Source organism: Gopherus flavomarginatus, chromosome 5 (genome assembly GCF_025201925.1).
Source record: "Gopherus flavomarginatus isolate rGopFla2 chromosome 5, rGopFla2.mat.asm, whole genome shotgun sequence".
NCBI classification, from domain to species: Eukaryota; Metazoa; Chordata; order Testudines; family Testudinidae; genus Gopherus; species Gopherus flavomarginatus.
In genome coordinates, this window is record NC_066621.1 from 149,717,710 (window position 1) to 149,736,242 (window position 18,533).

The 18,533-nt window shown below is 44.0% G+C and overlaps 1 protein-coding gene across 5 annotated transcripts in view; it reads left to right on the forward strand.

Moving 5' to 3' along the window:
- The window catches only part of SLC35F4 (solute carrier family 35 member F4), a 193,277-nt gene that overhangs the window by 158,447 nt on the left and 16,297 nt on the right, over positions 1-18,533 (forward strand). For 2 of the 5 annotated variants that reach the window (XM_050952639.1, XM_050952640.1), the window contains exon 4: positions 8,295-8,514. The exons of the other annotated variants lie outside the window; for them this stretch is intronic. In XM_050952639.1, coding sequence (XP_050808596.1) covers positions 8,295-8,514 — 220 coding nt within the window. The remainder of the gene's footprint in view (positions 1-8,294; positions 8,515-18,533) is intronic. 5 annotated transcript variants of the gene reach the window in all.

The window sequence follows — 18,533 nt, forward strand, 5'->3', positions numbered from 1 at the left end:
TCCTGATGACACCCTTTTAGATACCTGAAAACTGCTATCATGTCCCCTCAGCAATCTGGTTACCAGACATTAGAAAGGTGCAACTCTATTCAAATCCCTGTTCCTCTCCAGTAGCCAACTTGCAATTGCTCTGGGGACTGCAACCAAATTCGACTCACAAGAGGTAAAACATTCTGCCAAAGTAATTGTAGGACGATTTTAAACAAGGACCAGAGTCGGATACCCTTACTGTTGTTTGGTAACACCTTGCTCTGCAAGCAACCCCACTGGTTTCAACAGTGTCTGTGAAGTAAGGTATTAGTCAATATATGGGTATCAGATTCTGGTCTGGACTCCTTGCTGAGGGTGGAATGATACTTCCATTGAGAACACTAGGAGTTTTAACAGCAGCAGGATTGGGGCCTATGGCCCAAATCCCTCACTCTGATGCTCTTGCAGGGATCCCAGGTGTGGAGTTGGACTTAAGTTATTATTTACATCATATCAGTCCATCTAAAATTGGACAGTTACAGTTAATTAATTGCTGAGCCAAAGATCACAATAGTTTTTGCAAGAACGATCCCTTCATCCTGCTTCTTCCTAAACTGAGATGGTTTGTGAGAACATCAACCACTATCTGCTTGGCTTCTGTGTGTGAGGCTAGGAAGGGGAACGTAGCCCAATAATGGTAAATATAGAGAAAATGAATGAACATCAGGGTGAATGCTGTGCCATTATCTGTGTGAACAAATCGTTTCTGTGTGTAAATCAATGTCTGATTATACATCCACCACATTTGTGCAGCCTGCAAATACTTAATTATTAAGAAAGCCCACCTCCCCTCTACCTGTTCATATACTCCGTACTCACTAAAACATTTATGCCCTGTAGTATGCTCCTGGACACTGTGAAACAGTGTTTTACAATTTTATTTGAATTAATGCACTCTCTGGGCCTGATCTGAAGTCAATGGGTCAGGCCCTGAAAAGGAAGATGGTGCTTTGGTTGATGTTGGCTGGATGTATAATACTTATCAGCTGAATGTAGACTGTGTGGGCCTGATCTTGGAAGCTGAGGAGCATCTCCTGCTGAGTATCCTGAGAGTAGAGTGCTCAGCACTTTGAGGAATCCATTGCCTTTGGGCCATATGTCTGGTGTCGTGGGGTTTCAATATATTCTTATCCAAATTACAGGGATTCTATTGTCAGCTTCTCCCCACCCCCACAATGCCTTCCAGGGATCTCCCTCACATGCACCACTTAAATGTAATTAGGACATTCTGAGAGCTTTGACCCACACTCACAAAAGGCCCACGGATTAAAAAAACCCCAACAATCCAAACCTTTAGAGCCCAATTGTCCAAGTTGGATGGATGGATGTGTGCACATATGGGAATTTTATGCACACAAATACCAGATGAGCAAATGCAAATTAAGTATGTGAGTGTGCACAAATGGCAAGTTAAGTGCCAGGGCTAATATGTATGTGTGTTTGATAGTAGAACACCAGAATTTGCCAACAGATATTCTACAGCTCCCAGAGTGTTTCCAATTCTAGGCATATGGTGAAATTGTGGTATTTCAGGCTTGTGTGTGTGTGTGTGGGAAGGGGGGAACTGTAATAGTGGCCAGTGTATCTGATTTACACAGGCGCATCGGGAAATTAGGTAGTATTATTATTTGGCTTCATAAATTGGGTGAACCCAAATCTATCTATGTAATTGGGAAAGTCTAGGTGTGAAAAATCATCCCATAATACTATCCAGACTTCTCCTAGTCTCTTGAGGATTTTTGTTTTTCTGATTATTACCATCCTAAAACATCACTTACTGTTTCAAAAATGTATTTATAGTTACTACTTTTGTGCTCTAAGCATTATCCCCGTTAACGAGCTCTCACTTGCGTTTTCTACCATTTATTATTTCCTTTGGTGGCTTTATTTTTGTGAAATAGATAATTTGTTTCAATCAAATCTGGCCCATGTTTATCCCTAGGCTAGTAGTGTGTGTGTGTGATGTTTTTTATTTCTGTAGGACAGAGTGATTCACTGATGGCTTAAAGAGGCATGAAATTTTGTCCAATAGGTTCCGCAACAGACCATAACAAATTATGCCCATAACATCTTCCCTATGGCAGTAATAATGTCATCTACTTTCAAAATATCACCCCAGCCTCTCAAAGCCAAACAGAGCCTTTGTTGCTTCTTTTGCATTAAAAAAAAAAAAAAAAGTCCTGTTAGTCAGGACAAAAGTCTTGGTTTTCAGCCTTGGGTTTGCTGGATTATGAAGATTAAAGGTTTTGAAACTCTCACCGCTTACCCTTGAGATTCCATTTTTTAGTCTCAAAAGTGACTCACTGTTGCAACCTGTCCCCTGAATTTCAATTTGCCATTTTAGCCTTCCCGAGGTGGAGTATTTTAACACAGCTCCTGCCGTTTTCCTACTGGTTGTAGATTAAGCATAAGGAGCACCTGCCAGAGAGCCTGAAATGTGAGGGAAGCATGAAGCCCGAACTCTTTACGAAGGGCGAGTAATGAAATGTTGTGGACCTCACAGGGATCGTGGTCCTCATTAAAAAGTCAGCCTTTGCCAATAGTCTACCCACAGTGATATCTGCAGTTGTTCCCTGGAAATAGCTGGATGGCATCTCACATACCAGCATTTGGTAGCACCTCCACCCTGAGCGCCCTCCCACACCCTAACTCCCTCCCCGAACCCGCACCCCTACCCTAGCACCCTCCCACACCCTAACTCCCTCCCCGCTTCCCCACTCCTCCTCCTTCCACCAGTGGTGGATTTAGAGTTAGTGGGGCCCTGTGCTAAGCTTCATTTTTGGGGCCCTGTGCTCAGCTTCATTTTTGGGGAGCATTCTCTCTTATTCCCCCCCCCCCCGTTTTTCATTCTGTTTTTCTCCATTCTCCTCCTGGGGCTCAGGGCTAGGGATGCGGGTCTGAGAGGGAGTTAGGGTGCGGGAGGGCACTCAGGGTAGGGTGCAGGGTCTGGGAGGGAGTTAGGGTGCGGGAGGGCACTCAGGGTAGGGTGCAGGGTCGGGGAGGGTGTTAGGGTGCGGGAGGGCACTCGGTGGGGTGCAGGGTCGAGGAGGGAGTTAGGGTGCGGGAGGGTGCTCAGGGCTGGGGGTGCGGGGTCTGGGAGGGAGTTACGGTGTGGGAGGGCGCTCAGGGTGGGGTGCAGGGTCGGGGAAGGAGTTAAGGTGCAGGAGGGTGCTCAGGGTGCAGGTGTGGGGTCTGGGAGGGAGTTAGGATGCAGGAGGGCACTCAGGGTGGGGGTGCGGTGTCGAGGAGGGAGTTAGGATGTGGGAGGGCGGTCGGGGTGCAGGTATGGGGTCAGGGAGGGCTCTGGGCCAGGGCCTCACACACACCCCTAATCCACCTCTGCCTAGAATGGTGTTCGAAAGCATTGTGCTGCTGGAGTGCCATCTCCCGGCTAAGACATTAAAAGCAAGGTAGTGGCAACCTGTGGCCATTAAATATCTCATGGTACTTTTTTGCAAGAGTAACATAAGTGATGCCCTGGCAAATTTGAATCTGCATGATTATATTTAGATTCTACCTATCTACATTACCCCCTGGCGGATTCCACTGGATTTGGTATTCACTTCTGCGGTGGAGTGCTGCCGTGTGCTGTTAAAAATAGCCGCTGCATTACACTCCAGACGTTGGCACATGTCAGTGGTGAGTGAAGTGGCTTCTCTGCGGGTATATGGAGAGGATGAAGTAATATAGGCTGCATTCTGTTTTACAGGCTCCAAAGGCGAGGTCTAGAAAATTGCCTGAGGTGCAGTAGCTCTGGAGAACGTGGTACATTGTGCAAAGCTGAGGCTGAGGCCTGTGTGCACAATAGAAAAAACGTGGTTTGCCAGAGAGCAGGTTTTTAAAATGCTCTTGCCTTTGGAGATGAGCTGTTTGCTTTACTACACTTTGGATTCCAGTTTTCCTCTAAGCCTGTCTGTTTGGGGAAGCTGCTGAGGTGTTTGGAGAGGGGGCAGCCTGCAGGGCTCTCTCTCCTTCCCCCATCCACCAGGCATGGCTTTTGAGGTGCCAGGGCCTTCTCCTTGTCCCCTCCCCAGGGCCGGCTCCAGGCACCAGCGAAGAAAGCAGGTGCTTGGGGCGGCCAATGGAGAGAGGGGGGGGAGGGGGGCACGTCTGAGTCTTCTGTGGCAATTTGGCCGCGGGTCCCCGAAGAGGAAGAGAGGGAGTGAAGGACCTGCTGCTGAATTGCCGCAGAAGAGTGGAGCAGCACGACTGAGCTGCCACCGAAGTGCCGCCGATTGGCTTTATCTTCTTTTTTTTTTCCCCTTCAGTTCGCTGCCTGGGGCTGCAAAAAAGCTGGAGCCGGCCCTGCCCCTCCGCCCACCTCCTAGGCAGGAATAGCCTTTGGGCCCACAGGATGAGGCAGCCAGATTGCAGATCCCCCTTGTAGAGTACTCACACCACCTTGTGTGGCACTGGCTCCTCTTATGCAGCAGTGAGTGATCCGATCTCTCTCCAGCTCCCAATGCTGGCTCCCATTGTCTGCCAGTGACCAGCTCTCTGCCCCGCTGACCATGGAGGAAGTCAGAGAGAACCTCTCCCACAGCACATTTCTAAATCAGATTTCCCCATAATGGACGTGGCTATATGGAGTGCACAAGGGTGTGATGTGGTGCGAAGCTTTCACCAGCACTCACTTTGCACCACCTGCATAACACACTGGTGGGTTTGGCACTGTGTGTCATCTCCCATCCTAAGTTATGCTGATACCACCTCTCACCTTCATATTTTATATAGTACAGAATCATGAGCGGTCAGACAGATTCTGATTTGGTTTACACCAGCAGAAATCCAAACAAACTCCACTGGCTGCAGTTGAGATATCTTGGATTTACAATAGTGTATGGTCCCGGTCTTGCTCCCACTGAAGTCAGTCGCAAAACTTGCATTGATTCCATTTTACATACAAATGGTAAAAGTTCAGGCTATTAGCGAGACTGGAATCAGGACATATATCCCTTGGAACAAAAGATACTTAGTCATGTACTCATCTTTAAGCACATGCCAGGTCCATCCTTATTCACAGCAGCAGCTCCAGGCACCAGTGCTCCAAACGCATGCTTGAGGCGGCAAGCCACGGGGGCTCCCTGCCAGTCCCTGCGAGGCCAGCAGTCAGGCAGCCTTCGGTAGCGTGCCTGCAGGAGGTCCGCTGGTCCCGCAGATTCGGCAGCAATTCAGCGGCGAGTACGCCGAAGCCGTGGGACCAGTGGACCTCTCGCAGGCAAGGACTGAATCTGTGGGACCGGGGACCTCCCGCAGGCAAGCCGCCGAAGGCTGCCTGACTGCTGTGCTTGGGGCGGCAAAAAAGATAAAAAATGTAAGACACAAAACATCATCTTACAATTCTGGAACATGCAAAACTCTCTGTTTCTACAGACAGCATTTCTGACCTGGTCTTTGCAAAATCTAAGAAGTACTAAGAATCTGTTGTTCAGCAGGAGTAGCTGAGGTTATTTGTGAATCTCACTATACCAGCATTAACTTGTTGAACGACACATCAGGATGCAGTTTGGAGAAGCAGTTTATTGTTACTGAAGTTTACTGCTTTATAAAGCACCTTGGTTTAGTGGCTGCAAAGGAAGAGATGACTCTTAAGTAGTAAGTGGGAATTAATAAAGGAGGTGAATATAGGTGCTCCCCTGGAAAAAAATAATTTGATGGCATAATAGTACCTCCTTGAGTGCTATCACAGTGACCATGACCTTTTAAAGGGCAGATTTTAAAAATCACGAGGATAATGGCTTATTAGCTGCCTGAAAGCAACAACTTTCAGAGGTGAGATTGAAAAGGTGATGAGAAGCCTGGTGGTTGGATGAATGATGGGATTTTGTCTTATGATTGAAAAAACTAGGCATACTGCACTTAGCCAAGACATGAATTAGAAGGGACTTGATTGAGTTATTCCAAAGAGCACAGTAAATTCTACTGGTGAGTCTGTTTTTGTTACTTTGTGCCTTAGTTCAGGAACAAAGGGCATCTCCATTAAGTTTATGCCGATGTTCAGAACACATACAAAGAAATAATTGCTGAATGCAGTATATACGACAGTTAATATGTAGATCTCAGTTGCAGGAAGTAGAGCCAAATACTAGAATAAAAGTCGATTCAAATGGCTGTATTGACAAAATGGCAAGATAACCAAAATAATAGGATAATTTGATTATCATCAGTCATCAAATGGCTGATGATAACCAAAATAATGTTATGACCGCTGATAACTACTAGTAGTATTTTTAGTGATCTAAGCTAAGCAGAATGATACATCGTGTTTCATGACACAAGCTAACTGCCTGAAAGGGTCAGGAAGCAAAATCATTTGCTATGTATTGCATTGCACAATTGTCTAGGTTGTTATGGATTCAAGCGTTGGACACTGCAAGAAAGGAGGATACTGGATTTGATGGACCAGTGGTCTGACCAGTGATGACAAATCCTTTGTCCAATTTCAGAATCCAGAGTGTGAGCCTGTTGACCTTTCATATGATTCCACTACTTTTGGCAGTAAGGGCTTTTCCATCAAATGTCTACTTCCAGAGGGCTGTGGTAGCTCCCTACCTTATCTCTTGAACTTGGTGATTATTAGAAATCCCTCTTATTTCTGGTTACCTGTGCTACAGCTACAGCTGGTCAAAATTTTTTTTCCAAATTTTTTTTTTTTTGGATGAAAGATGGCTTTTCAATCAAACAACATTTTTATGGAAAATTTTCATTTTGCTAGAAATTTTTCAGTAAAACATTTTCAGTTTTCAGGAAAAAATCGTAGTTCTTTGGTTTTTTAAAACAAACAGTTTTCAGCAAAAAAAATTAATGTGTTTATTTTCTTGAACCCACCTTATAGAACCCCAAAAAGTTTTGATTGCAATTTCCTTTGAAAAACCAAACAGTTTTGTGAGAAATTTTGAAAAATTGAATTTTTAAACAATTCCACACCAAAAATAATTGGCATTTTTGATTCGCTTTAATTAAACTACAACACGTTCTCAGGAATACTAAATCATCCCATATACATTGGAGTCTTCTAAACATTGCCATATGGCATTTGGAACACTCTTGGGTTTAAGGTTACAAGGAATTTAGACAGGTTTCTTAATAATACCAAGTATTGATGATGTTCCAGTTTCATGGGTCCTAGGTTCAGTCCACTTGGGTCTGACTTTTATGATGCATTCACTGATGAGATAATGTGCGTTAAGAAGCAGTAATGTTAAGCTACCTGCTGTGACAAGACTTCAGTCATACTTTGAGTATCTCATGGAATCTTTTGATGAAGAAGAGAGAAGTTACTAAAGACGGGCCGACCTGGTTTGAGAGAGACAGTGAAATTTCAAAAGAAGTGCAATCATTTGCCTTTAAGCAGGTTGGGCGCTAACCTACGCAATCTATCCTCTAACCTGAGACACCATTTTGAATAGCGTCACTTAGATTGTATCTAAAAAGAGAATTTTTAGCACTGACATCCCTGCGTCACCCAATACTGGCTGCCCAAACAGCTTCATTCAGAGCTGTGTGAAGAAACAAGAGAGTATTTGTGAATCTTCAGATTTTTTTCTCAATTTTTATCTGCAAACAAATGTCTCAATTTTTTGTAGTGAACACGTTTCACTGTGTGTCTGACAGAAATATAGTAAAGTGGAGCCACAAAATGTGGGTTGGGTTTTTTTTGGCAAAACAGTCTTTTTTGGTCAATTGTACTGATGGTGGGAATTTTTCCACATACCTAACAGAAGCTGTCTGGAAGTATTACATTCAGAAGTTAACTATTTCAAGGCTCCAGAGTACTCGAGTTAGAGGGGATAGCTGGCTATTTCCGAGTACTGAAGGTTATTAGTCTCTTACCCTGTCCCTCTTTAGACCATACTCCTATAAAAGAGAAACCTCTACGCTGGGGGTGGGCCTGTTTTCAAGCCACTAAGAAGAAAGGCATTTATAGGTCTTGAATCCATGGATTTAGTAGGCAGGGGCTCAAAGTATCAACACCCCTGAGTTATGCATGCGAGAACACATTACCCATGACTGATTGTTCTTGCATAGAGGCTGGTTCTTCCAGGTAAGTGGCTCCTATTCTATTTGCAATATTGCACTGCTTTAAGTGGCTGAGAAAAGTAGGCTATGTTATGATCAGTACCCTTTCATGTGAGTGTACTGAGTATTCAGGAAGCCCACTTGACTATGTCTAGAACATAATAAAAGTCTAGAACGTGTTTTCCATGCTCAAGTGAACATTAAACAAAATACTAGTTGAGTATTAAACTGTTTTCTTTTCTTAGGGAATGCAGTCGGATTTTTGGTGAAGATGGTCTGACGTTGAAACTCTTTCTTAAAAGGACTGCTCCCTTTTCTATTCTGTGGACTTTGACTAATTACCTGTATTTACTGGCTTTAAAGAAGCTGACAGCCACAGACGTCTCTGCCCTGTTCTGTTGTAACAAAGCATTTGTCTTCTTGCTTTCTTGGATTGTGCTGAAAGACAGGTTCATGGGCGTAAGGGTAATGACTTATATGATTTTCAACCATCTTGACTTTCATAATCAATCTTAAATCCATGATTTAAAGATTCATTGTTTTTATATAATGGATGTATATTTTGAAACATTTCTCATTAACTTTGTGGTGCAAATCTAAATCTGGATCTCAGTCTCTTAAGAGACTAGGGTGCGAGTGCGAAGTCCAGTAGAACCGTGACACTGAATTTTAGATGGTGAATTAGCTGATTGAACTAAGAGGGCCTTTGATGCCCTTGGGTTTAAAGTTCTGAAATATCATTAGTGAAGCGGAAAACACTTTTATACAAGTTTATTTTTAACTTTGTGATAAACTCTTAGGCCTTTACTAGAGCAATTTTGTTGGTAGTTCTGGGCCAATACTGAATTAATCATTTTAAAGATTGTTCTATGCTTTTTCAATATACTATGTATTTTCTAAGGACCACACACACACACACACACACACACACACACACACACACACAAAATGGATTTCATGGGACTTAAGTGGGCACAGGCCGTTTATGCAGGGGTGAGTTTCACATTGAGTATATAAGTCTGATAGAACAGAAAGGTGGATAGGAATAGAAGTGGGATGTATATTTTTTGTAACCTTCTGTCCCCTCCTCCCACCAAGAGAAAGGTCTACCCCAAGTGGACTTGGGGAAAACTGAGCATATTTCTTGTATATAACATGCACGTCTGAGTTTGCAGAATGGATTAGGAGCCGCCTCTGAATTTTTACTCAAAAATGTCCAGATTCTGCACCATTGTAGTCAATGAAAATATTCCCATTGACTTTAATGGGAGTTGGGTCAGGCCCTAACGATTTGATCTGGTCCCATTGCAGTCAGGGTGAGTTTAACCTTTAATGTCAAAGGCAGGGCCCAGCTCAGGCATCTAGAAATGGAATGGGCCACCAGATCTGTTGCATTTGAGTTCCTGTGGGAGGGTGATGGCGAGCTGTGCATTCGCCGAGGGACTCCTGCCAGCCATTTTATAAAACGATAGACACAACTGTTTTTAGGATGATGAAGTTGGGAAATGATCCTGAAATGAAGGAGCAGGAGAACCCTGGACTGTGACACCTGACCTGGCTTTTGGAATGGGGGCAGGTACACTGAGTGAAGAATCTGCTCTAGGGTTCTGGGGACGGAGAGGAAAACTTCCTTTTCAGAGAGGGGGCTGGATGGCTTGCCAACCTAGTAATGAAGATATAAACTCCAGATCGGTATGGCATTAAGCATGTGTGTGTTTGTAAGCATGAGTAAAGCCATCTCTGTTCAGCAAAGCACATGCTTACATGTTTTGCCAAATTAGGTCCAGGCGAACAGTCCCAATTCAGACTAGATCAGTAATGAATTTAACCTTTTGCCCTTTGGCGGGTGTCCTGTTGCACTCATGAAATGAGTTTGGCAGACTCTGCCCAGTTTCCAGCAGACTGGTACCCATATGTCAGAACCGTGTTACCACTAATCAGCATCATTTTTGGCAGTCCCAGCGCCAATGCCTAGGATTAATTTTGCATTGAGAGGTAATTAATCACTAACCTCCAGAGGTTACCCTTTGAGAATAGAGATGGGGCATATTAGAACCAGGGCACTGTGGGGAAGCCTGTATTGCTACTATGCCTCAGTTTCTCCCTCTGTAAAATGGGGATGATAATACTGACCTCCATTGTGAAGACCTTTGAGATCTACTAAAGCTACATAAGAACTAGGTGGTATTGTAACTAATGTCTATACTGTCTTTTTTCATGGCCAGTTATTATTGTACATAATGGTAGTGCTGACAATGTGCTAGCCATTGTCCCGTCCCCAGAAAGCTTAGCGAAGACCAATGCAGGTGCTCAACTTCAAGTATGTGAGTAGTCCCATTACGGGAAGGATGGGAATAGTAAGTGTTGGTAGGGTTAGGGCTGAAATATATATGAAGCACATATCTATTATATACCCCATTTTAAAATATGAAATCAACAAACATCAGCTATAACCAACAGCCCCTTGAGCTATCTGTAGTTCCGTGGCTAATTTCTTGTGGGCATCATGGAAGGAAGTATGCCTTGAGGAAGGCTTTGAAAGAGGAGAGGCTAGTGTCCTTGCAAATCAGAGAGGGGCTCTTTCAGCTCAGGCAGTAGAGGCTCCTGTAGGAAGCACTAAAAGACTCAGGTTCCATTTCTGCTGCCAGCACCCTAGCCAGGCTTATCAGCATTGCAGATAAAGAATTATTTCAAATACATGAACCCATCTGACTGACTAAATCAAGGAATGTATTCCATACACAGCAGGCAGCAATTGCAGTGATGGAAGACTTTGCTTTCCAGGGGTTTTACTGGGGCATATTTTAAGAGTTCTAAAACAACAGGGGGGAGGGCTAGCTCAGTGGTTTGAGCATTGACCTGCTAAACACAGCGTTGTGAGTTCAGTCCTTGAGGGGGCCATTTAGGGATCTGGGGCAAAAAAACTGGTGGGGGATTGGTCTGTCTTTGAGCAGGGGGTTGGACAAGATGACCTCCTGAGCAACTCTGATATTCTATGATGCTAACATAAGGCTTAGTTGTGAGCCTCCTTTCACACCTGTACTGGCTATGGGGGAGATATAACAGGTGTGGAAACTGGGAGGAGAGTGGGCAGGGGGGTAGACAGAGCCTTGTCTTCCAGCCCCTCCCTGCTGCACCAGCCAGCAACTGAGCTGCCATGGAGGGATAAGTCAGCTGAATCAAGTATAGGTTGGTGCATCTAACTTCTCTTGAGTGAGAAAGGAAATAGGACTGAACTGCGAATAACTGAGTAGCAGCTTGAAGAAACACTCTTCCCTTTTAGATGGTGAGTGATAAAAATAAGTTGAGTCACCAGGTCACTGGTCTGCTCTTGGGACATTGAAGCCTCATGCTGCCACTTACTCCAGGCTCGTGGTCATGACATGATCTAGCCCATCAAAAGTAAGACATCATATACCCTTTTTAGTAATCTCCATTTCAAAGTAACAAATTTTCATAAAGGGCAAACACAACTGATGAATTTTGCTAAAAAGATATTATAAAGGAACTAGCTGTGAAAGTGCACTGAAGTTGTTTTCAATTTTTTTTAACTTGTACCATAAAAGGCACAGTATTGAGTGAGAAAAAGTGTCAGCTTTTGTTACAAATACGTGTAATTATTAATGCTGTAGGTGTAATATATTAGGCATAGAATCATAGGACTGGAAGGGACCTCGAGAGGTCATCTAATCCAGTCCCCTGCACTCATGGCAGGACTAAGTATTATCTAGACTATCCATGACAGGTGTTTGTGTAACCTGCTCTTAAAATCTCCAATGATGGAGATTCCACAGCCTCCCTAGGTAATTTATTCCAGTGCTTAAACACCCTGACAGTTAGGAAGTTTTTCCTAATGTCCACCCTAAAGCTCCCTTGCTGCAATTTAAGCCCATTGCTTCTTGTCCTATCCTCAGAGGTTAAGAAAAACAATTTTTCTCCCTCCTCCTTGTAACAACCTTTTACATACTTAAAAACTGTTATCATGTCCCCTCTTGGTCTTCTCTTTTCCAGACTAAACAAACCCAATTTTTTCCCCCATAGGTCATGTTTCCTAGACCTTTAATCATTTTTGTTGCTCTTCTCTGGACTCTCCAATTTGTCCACATCCTTCCTGAAATGTGGTGCCCAGAACTGGACACAATACTCCAGATGAGGCCTAATCAGCGCGGAGTAGAGCTGAAGAATTACTTCTTGTATCTTGCTTACAACACTCCTGCTAATCATCCTCCCAGAACGATGTTCGGGTTTTTTTGCAACAGCGTTGCACTGTTGACTAATATTTAGCTTGTGGTCCACTATGACCCCCAGATCCCTTTCCGCAGTTCTCCTTCCTAGGCAGTCATTCCTCATTTTGTATGTGTGCATATGTGTACATTTTCCAGCAGTATGTGCACGAGGATAATTTTTAACGATAACAATCAGGCAGGTGAGTGCTTGGGAAATGGAATGTGACAAAGGAGCGTGAGAAGTTCCAATAGATATCCAACCTTCTGTATTTTGGCAAGATCTGTTCTGCTTTCCCTCCTGAGGCCTCGTCCAGACTAGGGGAGGAAAATCGATCTTAGATACGCAACTTCAGCTACGTGAATAACATAGCTGAAGTCGAATATCTAAGATCGAATTACTCACCCGTCCAGACGGCGCGGGATCGATGTCCGCGGCTCTCCGTGTCGATTCCGGAACTCTGTTCGGGTTGATGGAGTTCCGGAATCGATGTAAGCGCGCTCGGGGATCGATATATCACGTCTAGACTAGACGCGATATATCGATCCCTGAGCAATCGATTTTAACCCGCCGATACGGCGGGGTAGTCTGGACGTGGGCTGAGACACACTGAAAACAGGTGTAATGTTATCTGAGAAATAAGAGAACAGAAAAATACAGGGCTAATATTCCCTGAGCTGGTTTTTACAAAATACTCAGCACCCACAATCAGGGCCAGGTTTTCAAAAGGACTCAGCTCTTGTTGGGCTTACTCAATGGGTGCTGCTGAGGAATGAGCTGTCTTGAGAATCTGGCCCCATGGTGTAGTTACTCTGCATAAGCTTTATCTGTATAACTAATCATAGAGGACACTCCCTCTAAATACTGCACACAAAGGTCTCAATCCTTCAGAAATGTGCTGATGTGTTAACTTAGCACATCCTGTATAATTCCATTGGAGTCAAGGGAACTATTCACTGTGCACGAAGTTAAGCATGTGTGTAATTCTTTGCAGTTTGGGCCCTGATTCAGCAAGGCACTTAAGCATGTGCCAAAGGCCATTCCTATTCCGGATGGCAGTTAAGTGCACGCTTAACTTTAAGCCCATGCTTAAATCCCATTGACTTCAGAGTTTAAAATTAAGCACCCGCTTAAGTGCTTTTGTCAACAGGGGCCATTAGGGCTACTGTCATGGTATAATCCCCACTCTGAACCTTAGCGTCCAAAAGATGGGGTACCAGCATGAATTCCTCTAAGCTCAATTACCAGCTTAGAACCTGTAGTGCTGCCACCAACCAGGAATTCCAGTGCCTGGTACACTCTGGTCCCCCCAAAACCTTGCCCGGGGACCCCCAAGACCCAGACCCTCTGGATCTTAACACAAGGAAAGTAAACCCTTTCCCTCACCATTGCCTCTCCCAGGCTTCCCCTCCCTGGGTTACCCTGGAAGATCACTGTGATTCAAACTCCTTGAATCACAAAACAGATAGGACAATTCACCTTCCTCCTCCTTCTCTTTCCCCCGAAAGTAATCCGACCAGAGAGAAATCAGCCTCTCTCTCCCTCTTCCCTCCTTTCTCCCCACCAATTCCCTGGTGAATCCAGACCCAGTCCCCTGGGGTCTCACACCAGAATAAAACAAGAATCAGGTTCTTAAACAAGAAAAACTTTTAATTAAAGAAAGAAAAACAGTAAAAATTATCTTTGTAAATTAAAAAAAAAATGGAATAGGTACAGGGTCTTTCAGCTATAGACACTGGGAACACCCTCCCAGCCTAAGTATACAAGTACAAATTAAAATCCTTTCAGCCAAATACACATTTGAACTTCTTCCAACCAAATACACATTTGCAAATAAAGAAAACAACCATAAGCCTAACTCGCTTTATCTACCTAGTACTCACTATTCTGAATCTATAAGAGCCTGTATCGGAGAGACTGGAGAGAAACCTGGTTGCACATCTGGTCCCTCTGAGCCCCCAGAGTGAACAACAACCAAAAACTAACAGCACAGCACAAAAACTTCCCTCCCTCAAGATTTGAAAGTATCCTGTCTTCTGATTGGTCCTTGGGTCAGTGACCGCCAGGCTCACTGTTCTTGTTAACCCTTTCCAGGCAAAGAGATATGAAGCACTTCTGTTCTATTAACTCTTACTTATCTGTTTATGACAGCTACGCTTGAATTTTCAAATTTGGCTTTGTCTGGTTTGGCCTGCTACTGGATCACATCAGAGAGACAAAGTAGATGAGGTAATATTTTTGATTGGACCAACTTCTGTTGGTGAGAGAGAGACAAGTTTTCGAGCTTACACAGAGCTCTTCTTCAGGTCTGGAAAAGCTACCCAGAGTGTCACAGCTAGGTGGAACAGCAAGGTGGAACAGATTGTTTAGAGCAAAACTAGTTAACAGATAGTTCAAGGGACCAAGGTAAAGTGCCCCATTCATGGCAGGGAGGGAAGCTGGAGGGGTGGGCTTTAGTGGGTTATAGATTGTTGTAATAAACAATAAATCTAGTGTGTCTGTTAAATCCATGAGTTTTAGTATCTAGCAAAGTTGCAAAGTAAAGCTCCCAGGCTTGTCTTTTGAAGGTGGTGGGCAGATTTCTTTTGAGGACGAGGAGTCAGGTATAGAATGATTGCTTTGTGAAACATGTTCACCCACAGGGGACGGATGTTTTTGCCTTTTATCATTTTTCTGGGTGAGTTCATTTGAGAGCATAGTGATTGGTTTCACCACATAGTAGTTGTTGCTGGGGCATTTAGTCCACTGGATGAGGTACACCACGTGTGATAGGCATATATAGGACCCATGGATCTAAAAAGGTGTCTTGTGAGGGGTGTTGATCATTGTAGCAGTGGAGATATGTTTACAGATTTTTATCTGTTCTGGAGGGTCGGGTGGCACTGTGAGTTGGTGAACCTACACAGAGTATCATCATACAATTATAGTCCATACTCAGTGCGGATCAGATCCTGAAAGAAATATTTCCTGAACCCTCTCCCCCCCCACTTCTGTTTTTCAAACAACCCTGCAGCCTCTTCATGCTCATCATCAGAAGCAAGCTCCTCACAGACCAGGGCATCAGATGCAAAACCTGTAGACATATATTATGAAAATATAATGATCACTAAATGCCTAGCAAATTTAACGTTTCATGGATCACTTAACAAATTATGCTGTTCTCAAGATCCTAGTAAGCCCAGGGGTTCACAGTCACTTTCCCGTTCTTTATGTCTGAGGGGGCTAGAAACATTTTTTCTGTTGTACCATGTGGTCACAGTACAGAAGAGTTTGGCAACCACTGGTATAATACATAGCTCTGCAATAGCATGTTTTTTCATCAGTAGATCTCCTTTGTAAAGTGCTTTGAGGTCAGTATTATTATCCCCATTTTACAGTGGGAAACTGAGGCATAGGGAGGGGAAGTGACTTGCCCAAGGTCTCCTGGTTGGCCAGTGGCAGAGCCTGGGACGGAACCCAGCTCTCCAGAGTTCTGGTCACTCTTTTCTTCTCTTGTATAAAGCGAACTTTTTACCCACATGCTATTTTTCTGGTAAAGGTTAACAGTAAGTCTTGCTCTGAGGATACCTTTAGTGAATAATGATTATCTGGGGGAAGAGATGGGTCGAAGTTTAACAGGTTTTGCAAACAAAATGGTGACATACCATGCTTGCAATACCCTATCCCCACCTAGCTGATAAAGATTATGACATCAGGCCTTAGGTCTTGCTTGGGAATGGGTTTAAGCTAACCTGAAAAAAGGCACTTTTATACGGAAATAAGAGTGTCCACATGTTGTGCATATACTGTTGTAACCATAACAGTGTAACTATAGCAGTGCAACTGGTAAAAGTTTCCAGTGTAGGACAGGCCATAGGTGACTTGGTCTGAGGGCAATAGTGTGGGAAGGGAGGATAGGCAGAGGGCACTCGCTGTGTCCCATGGGGAAGTATTCCATAACCAGCAGGCCTACCTTGTCTCGCTGGAAGCGTCTGAATTCCTCATGGCATAGTTGAGTATCCCATGTATCCACATTGCTCTACTCCTCCCTGTAGGGGAGTTGACTGCAGTTGGAGCTGGTCCTAGTGCTGCAAACTCTTTAAGCTTGTAAGGTGGCCTATTGACTTCAGATACTTAAAGTGAAGGATGTGCATACATGTCTGCAGGTTCGGAGCCCTGGTTGTGTTCCTCCCTGAGCTCTATTTAAATGCTCATATTTGAGAAGAAAATCCTTTGGGGACCTCTTGCCACCCCTGGGTCTGAGCTTCTTTTCAGGAAAGCTGGTTATAGATAGGAGACAGGTTTCCTTATATTACACTGACTAAGGTTGTACTACGCGCCCCATGGACAAAGATGTTCCTTGCTGAAATGCTGCCTGGCAAAACTTCCTTCCAAGAAAGACAATGCAAACTGATTTTAGTCATTGTCTGTTAGAAGGTTTCCAGCTTGTTCCATTAATTGAAAGCCTTGTTTAAAGAGCAGTCAGCTACAACAGGCCACTTTGCTTCCCTTCAACCCCTGCTGCTACTTGCCAGCACAGCGAGCCTGAAGGATATGCACTCGGGCCTCTCAAGCAAGCATAAAACAATTACTGCTCACCAGTCATTCGCTCCAATGCTTTAATGTATCCTTTGCAGAAGTAGCTCTTCATATGAAATTTAAAATAATGTTCTTACCGTTTTTTCCATTGTCAAGTCTTATTCATCCTGTGGCTGAGGATATGATGCTCATTTTGTGCTCATTGTCTTCTAAAGGCTGCGAGGGAAAGGCTTGGCTTTCTAAAATCCTGGCAAACTGTAAAACTGGCCCTAAAATTAGTGTAGGGTTGGACTGAGAGCCCCTTGCTCCCACCCCATTGGTGAGCAGTTACTCACATGAGTTGTTCTATTGAAGTCAATGGGTTTACTCATGTGAGGAACTACTCAGTAATGGGAGGAAGAGGGCCAGAATATGATTCTTAGTGAGGTGCTATTTACTGACAATCAAATCCCGATCCCATTGAAGTCAGTGAGAGTTTTACCGATGACTTCAGAGGGAGTGGGATTTGACCCCAAGATCACAGAAAAGGTATTACTGTTGCAAAAATGTGTTAGCTGCATTCAGTGAACATGTGGGTTTTCAGAACATCACGTGTGTAAGAACTCAGATCCATGGTATTGCTCCTGCCGCATAACTAGCCAACAAAATAGGCAGCCGATCCACATCCATAGAAATACATATGACTCTTCATACCAAGGGTGTAACATTAAACTGACAGGATAGCACCGAAGTGATGTCACATGCAGTGGGTAAGTCTTCCTGGTGCAAAATTAGTTTTAGGAACAGTTCCTGGTATGTAGGCATTTAAAATGATAGCTAACAGCCACATGTGCCATCACCATCTTGGCTGAAAGACTGGAGGCCAAACAATCCTATACATAAGTTATTTTTGTAGAGAGACTGGAAGTTCCATGAACTTGGATCTCCCCTTTGCCCCGCCCAGTCAGTAGTAGCTGTAATAGCTTTGGCAGAGGAGAGGATCCTCCTCTTGTAGGATGGTGGAGAGTGACAGGCTGTCTGTCAGCCCCCAGAAGATGGCTCCATTGGGATTTAAGAGAAGTCTACCAGGCCAGCTCTCCAAAGATGTAGGAAAGAAGTAAACTAGGTGACCATCCCCAGAAGGAGGAAAGAAAACTACAGAGACACCTCTCCTCAGATAACAGGGAGGTAAGAGAGAAGACCGGATCTGGAAAACAGGGTTGGTTTTCCGACAGGGACCACAAATGAAAGGATATTAAATTATGCCTGGTAGGTGTGGAGAAGGCTCTGTGGGAATGGTCATGGAGTCTGCCGGGAATGGTGTTTTGCACAATGGTTGGACTCCCAGTGCGAATTTTTCCTGAGCAAAGACTGAAGAACTTCAACAAAGGGGAAGTAAAGACATCTGAACAATGAGGCTGAGGAACACTTTCTGTGATGCCTGTTGCTCCAATCGTTAAGACTAGAAACAACAGTGCTTTCCATTGATGAGATGAGAGCTGTATGGAGGAAGCAGGAAACTGTATACCTCCTTATGTGCCACCTTTTGCCAAGTACACTGGCATCAGACGAATGGCACTGATGTGATTTTGAGGAAACAGGTACATTCTGCCAAGGTTCGCTCTCACTTACAAATCTTGGATAACTCTATTAGAAATAGGTAAAAAAAAAAATCTCTCTATACTTGCATGGAACCCATAGTTTTCATGAGGTGTTTGATTATCCATCCAGTGTAACAGAGCTACCTTATTTATCACAATTAT